At 46.9% G+C, this 6,318-nt stretch overlaps 1 protein-coding gene across 2 annotated transcripts in view; it reads right to left on the reverse strand.

The window, feature by feature from the left end:
- HABP4 (hyaluronan binding protein 4) overlaps positions 1-4,250 on the reverse strand; it is a 42,883-nt gene extending 38,633 nt beyond the window's left edge. For both annotated transcript variants that reach the window (XM_072834367.1, XM_072834357.1), the window contains exon 1: positions 3,806-4,250. In XM_072834367.1, coding sequence (XP_072690468.1) covers positions 3,806-4,163 — 358 coding nt within the window. In that variant the 5' untranslated portion in view covers positions 4,164-4,250. The remainder of the gene's footprint in view (positions 1-3,805) is intronic.
- Between the last annotated feature and the right edge of the window lie 2,068 nt (positions 4,251-6,318).

Raw genomic sequence — 6,318 nt, forward strand, 5'->3', positions numbered from 1 at the left:
ATAGTCTATACTACTATCATCTTTTTTGTTTGAAAACAGATTTTCCTGCTCTCCTTCTCTTTGATGGGTTTTATACATTTATTTATTTACTTTTTTTTTTTTGGTTTCATACATTTATGATCCTACTTCTCAATAGGAGGCCAAACTGCTATTTGCCAACTCATACGAGGGCCAGTCAGCACTCGAAGGGGCATCTCTCCTTCGCAGAAGCCAGCACTCAGCTGGGTCCAGTACAGGCTTCAGTCTCTTTTTCTCTCTTTACTCCTCTCTGCTTTTGGTGCTTTAAAATTTTTAAGTAGATTCTATTTCTGAGGGCAGCCAATACTCGATAAATTCAGTAATGAAGAACTTTGTCACTTCTTAAATCATCTTCCAAAAATGTGTTTATTTTTCTCTATATACATTTGAAAGGTCTCCATCTCAAACAGGACACATTATTTTTATTATAGTAGCTTCAATTTTCCTTGGTATAACTTACCCTTCACATTCGTTGTATGGCTATAAAAATATTAAATGTATTTGAATTAATGGGTATTTTTTAAATTCCCGGATTCCTTTCTTACTTAGATAACACATGACTCTTAAGGAATATATGTTTATACATATTTTTCTGTTTTTCCTACCAAATATTTCCTATCTGAACTTTTTACTGGGCACAGGTAAGTATTAACATAGTTCCAATACCTTACCGGTCCCATTTTAAAGCAAAAATCAAGTCTGTGACACCACTAACATAAAATTGTGCAACTTATTACCTGTTAGTTAACAAACTATTTTTTTCAAATGTGAAAAGTTATACAATAAATCTAAGTTCAATCTTAAGTCATTGTCCCACAACCTAGAAATGCTTAAGTCCAATTTGGATCCTGTACTGATGTCACAATTTGAGCTAATGACATGTTGAGGATATGGGAAAGATGCTGTCATAAATAGATCCTGCCCCTCTCACAGAAGCAAAAAAGAGATTGACACTTATCCCAGGAGTCTGCAATGCCAAATCTGAGGGCACGTACATTACCAAAAGAGATCAAATTTGAAATGTTAGGTAGAAAATGTTATTATGAAAGTTAATTATCTAACAAGTTGAAAACAGACTATGACAATAGTCTAAACTCTACTTTTCAATACTTTTCCCTCAATGTAAAAAGTTTTTTTAATGCTGCTTCAAAGTTCTTCATTATAACTTATTTTTTAAAATCTTAATATTTCCACTCAACTACAGAATTACTTAAGAGCTTATCCCACCCTATTTGCTTCCTCAAGGTTATTTTTTTTAATTAAATTAAATTTGGAATTCACCATTCAAAATTTAAAATGACATTTAGTGCATACTTTGTACTAAAACTTCTTCCCAAGTTTTGGTACATAAATTAAAAACCATTAAGTATAACTGGCTACTTATTAGAATAATTATAAGTACACTGTGAACATTTCATTCTCTCCCCACCACCCAAAGATTAAAAGGGGTCCAGTTTTTTCCCCCACAATCTAGTGCTAAGAGATCAAGACTGCAACTGAACCGACTGTTTCTGTGCTGGGTCAGCAGCACCAAGTGGATAATGCAAACACTGAATTTCTCTAGCTCTTTCCAATAAAAGGCTGGCACATGTTGTCTAAGCACTGACCTATACCCAAGCCCATATGAAGGGACAGGGTATAATAAAATTTACAGTGAGATGTTCTACAAAATAAAGTTGAGCTCTGACTCAGGACAGTAGTTCTGAAAGGTTAGGAAGAGCAAAGCTTAAATAGCCTCTATGAATTTCAAGAATGAATTTATCGAACAAGGCTTGGGTACAGTCTATATATGTTGTTCAATAGTGAAGGACGTTAAAAACCTGTTTCTATGGGAAAATCTTACGCTTTCCACATCCGTATCCAAAAATGTTTCCAATATATGTCAAATATGTTTTGACTTTGATTCCTGTCCATACTGAGCATTCACTTATAAGACTCTAAATTAAAAATTTTGAATGTTAGAAAAGCACAATCCATATCAATTAGGGCTACAAAACCTTGAGAGAGTAGCTCTCTAAAAATTTAGTACAGTAACTACATGAATGTAAATTAATGAACTGAACACAGGCCTGAAAAAGAATTGACAAATGACAAAATTTCCATTTTAACTACAAAATTAACTAAAGATTTTTAATATGGATCTCAAAAGCCAGATCATCTGGATCATGAACAACTGACAGAAAAGTTAGTAAACCCAGATTACAATGCTAAGGGAAAGCAGATTGCAACTCAGCTCATATATCATTTAAATTAGAAAAAAAGAAATAGTTCTGTATGTACATAAATGCAAAGTGTTAACAAGTAAGAAAAACAGGATAATTTTACTTTACTTCATACATTTAGGGAACCGTTCAAAATCCTTATAATAATGCATGATTTTCAACATTAAAAAGGTTAAAAAGCAATGTATTAACAGATAGCACTAAATGGAGTTTCACACTATTCTAAAGGATAAAACACATTGTTTTCAGTTGTTAAAAAGGGAGAGGAAAAGCTGAGCCTTCCTCAGTTTTTTCATTACTATGTTTATCTAAATAGATTTATGAGAAAAATGAGAACACCAAATGTACAATGTATCTCAAGCTTCATTCACCTTAAATAGGCCCATAAACGTACTGGCCCTACCAGCATGGGGGTCTTGAGATATCCAGAAGCATTTAAAATAGTTTCCAACATCTTTATTGTAGTGAATTTTCTGATTCACAAGCGATACTGTTGGACTGAAGTTTTACAGGTAAATACTACCTAGCCTGCCCGAGTCAAAGACCCAACCCTTAAGTCAGGAGTTGTAACCTCAGCTGGGAGCACAGCTGTCATGAGCAAGGAACGAGCCAGAGAAGCGAGTTGAATACGCTGCCCAACAACGGCTGAGCGGTCGGACGACACATCTTAACCTTAATACTTTCATTAAGCAAGCCTCACTCAGCATCACCGCCTTATTTTAGGAATACAGATGGAACACAGGTGGAGTCCTGCAGACTACGGGCTGATGCAGTTCAGGTGACAAGCGAGTCCTGAGCACCCTCCCTGATAGATGCGGACCGGGGTCTCTGGTACACGCGGTGTGGGGAACTTTGTGCTTGTTGAAAAGGTGAAAGGTTACAAACGCTTTTCTTGAAGCAGCCCGAGTTAAGGACAGGTTACATATCCCAAGGACACTACATGCTGCACTGGACAACGACCGGCCGGTTGCGGGAGGGTGCCGGGGTGGGGTGAAGGCGCGGCCCGCACGCAGCCGGGGACCCCGCGGCCGTCCCCGCCGCACTCCGCTCCTGGCCCTGACGTCACAGCCCTTCCCCGCGGTCACCTAGGCCTCGGCTCCAGCACCCCGCGGCCGGGCGCGCCCTCCTGCCTTCCCCTCCCCACCACGCTTCCCTTGCGGCCTCCCGACCGGCATCCTGCAGACAGAGGTCCGGCTGGGGGACGGAGTCGGACTCCGCACGCTCTACCTCTGAGCTCCCCGGGGTCACCTCCGCCACACGCACCGCCCGAGCCGTGTGACTCAACTTTGCCCAACTTGTAAGGGCTCAGCTCCAGAACGCTGAGACCCTCGCTCCACGCCCGCTCCCCTCCACCCCCGCGAGGGGCGTGACGCCCCCTCCCGTCCTCTTCTCCTACCTTCCAACGCCACAAGGCCCCTTCCCTCTGGACCAGGACCCCCAGGCCCCGGTCTCGCAGCGGAGGTCGGGAGGCCGCCAAGAGCGATGACCTCCGTGACCCCCTTGTCCTGCCCCCCGACCCCCGCGCCTATCCGGGGGCGCCCAGGTGCCGGGCGGGGCGCGCGTACCAGGGGGCGGCGGGCCGACCCCGGGGCTGTCCGGCTGCGGCGCGCCGGGGCCCGGGAGGCTCTTGCGCTCCTTCTGGGACTCCCTCCGGCCGCCACCCGCGCCAGGTCTGTGGCCCGAGGCCCCGGCCGGGCTCCTGCCGCCGCGGTTGCCGGCCCCGGCAGCCGCCGCCGCCTCGTCGCGCCTCTTGCGCTGCAGCTGTTGCTGGCGCCTGTGCTCGGCCTCACGCAGGATGTCGAACGGGTCCGACTCGTCGTCCAGCAGCTGGTGGAAGCGGTTGGCCACGACGCAGCCGAAACTCTCCTGCATCGCGGCGCCGGCGGCGGCCGCGGCCACGGGACTTCCCAGAACGCCCTTCATGCCCCGCGGCCACTGCGGGCCTGCGGCCGGCAGCCCACGCGAGCGAGTCTCAGCAAAGCCGGCGGCGAGGACCCATCCCGCCCGCCGCTGCCGCCCTCCCTGCCCTGCCCTGCGGGGTCCCGTCCCCCTCGGCACCTGCCCCCGCGCCGCCGCCGCCGCCACCGCCCACCCCGGCGCCCCTCGGCAGCCAATCAGCACAGGAGGACACGCCCCCTCCCCTAGCCGGCGTCCCTGGAAGCCCAATCAACGGCGGGCTGCTGTCACGTCACGCGACCTCTATGCCCCTCCCCCAGGCTCAGCAGAGAGGGGCGGGGCGCAGGGGCGGGGCGCAGGGGCGGGGCTACCGGGAGGAGCCGCGGGGCTGGGGGTGCGGGCTGCCGGTCGTGCGGGCTGCCGGGCTGTGCGGGCGGGCTCCGGCTGTTACCCGTCCTCTTTCCGGGACACGGGATGCAGTCCTTGCGGGCCACTCTTGGAAGTGTGTATATTCCTCCAGCCGTTCAACTACGCAGTGGGGTTGTAAGGGGTTGTGCTGTAAGGGATGCGAGCTCCGTGTTCTCATCAATCTTAGTCTGCAGACAGAAAAGCGCCCTAAACAGAAGGCACGGACTTTTTTACGCGCCCGAAGCAGAGGGACCTGACCTAATTAGGAGGCCTGGAAAGGCTTTCCCTCGAAGTGACGGTTAAACTGAGACACGAGGAATGGCGGGGGCAGGGGCAACCTCAAGTACAGAGGTCTTGAGGTGGGATGGAGCACAAGCCATTAACGCTCAAAGGAAACCGTTGTAACTGAATTGCAAAGAGCTGGCGGAGACCCTTACCTTGGTCTTTATTCTAAGAGTAGCGGGAAGCAAATTTTAAGCTTAAGCCATGTATTTTAAAATGCCACAGCTGCAATGTGAAGGACTAGATAGGAGGCAGGTCGGAGTAAATGCAAGGAGACCAAGCAAAAGATTGTCGCAGAGCTCCAGGGAAGAGTTGATGCATGTGACTTGAATTAGAATGGTGGCAGTGGAAGGGAAGGGATCAGTAGATTCAAGAGCTATTCTGGAGGTTGTATCAACAGGACTTGGTGACGCAGTAGGTACGGGTGTTGAGGAAAAAGAAGAGGGTATGATGACTCCTATATTTCTGGCTTGTGCAGCTGCCATGGTGGTGCATTCCAAGGAAATGGAGCACTGTAAGAGACCATTTTGATGAGAATCATGAAATCAGTTCTGGACATGTTGAGGTTTTGTTTCATTTGTTTGTTTTCATTTAAGGCCTGGAGCTCAGAGAACTCTGAACTGGACAATCCTCCAGGAAGTTTTGTCTGGCACCCAGCTGCTTGTCTCATAGCCCTTCCTTTTCCTCTTACATTTTCCCCCAGAACCTGTGTTTTGTTATGGTATCAGGTGCCTGTATGGGCCAGGGGAAGCTGGGCCCCCTTCTAGCCTCAAACTTGATTAATCTTAAATCATGCACTGTAATTCCATTCTCCTGCCAATGATTAGTGTAGCAATAGGCTCTTGGTGCAGATCTTCCCTGAGGGAAGTATTCTGGAGGACTCCTGGGAACATTTTTTCTTATATCTAAAAAGGGATTGAGAAGGGATCTGCCATTTCCCACCTCTGTTCTTTACTCTTTGTTATATGTGAAAAGGACATAATGCCTAGAGCTGCTCTCTCTTATTGTGACTATGAGCCTGGCAGAACAGAAGGATGGAGAAAATCTAACTCCTTGGTGTTGTTGAGCTGCTGACCTGTCCCACTGGGGAAACTCCCTACCTCAGACTTATTATATACGATGATAAATAACATAGCTTAATCTACTCTTAGTTATATTTGTTGATTCAAAAGCATCCCATTAGAGCACCTTGCTTCTGTGTTATCACCAGCTTTTGTTTTCCTTTAATAGCAAAGGAGAAAGGAACCCGTAATCCTGACTGCTGCCAGATTCATGTTTTACTCAATTTTCTGTCATTCCCAAGGAGGACAGGCATGATACCTGTCATTCACCTCATTTTTATTCATTGCAATTTATATTCCCAGTATTAGCATTCTAGGTAGTGATGTGGTAGATTCTCAGTAAGTTTTTGTTGAATGACTGAAAATTTTAAGATATTTGGTCATCTCCTTTTTGGAATCAGCAGAGGTTTATAATCAAAAGCCTATTCTTT

Source organism: Canis lupus, chromosome 1, assembly GCF_048164855.1.
Source record: "Canis lupus baileyi chromosome 1, mCanLup2.hap1, whole genome shotgun sequence".
Taxonomy (NCBI): Eukaryota; Metazoa; Chordata; class Mammalia; order Carnivora; family Canidae; genus Canis; species Canis lupus.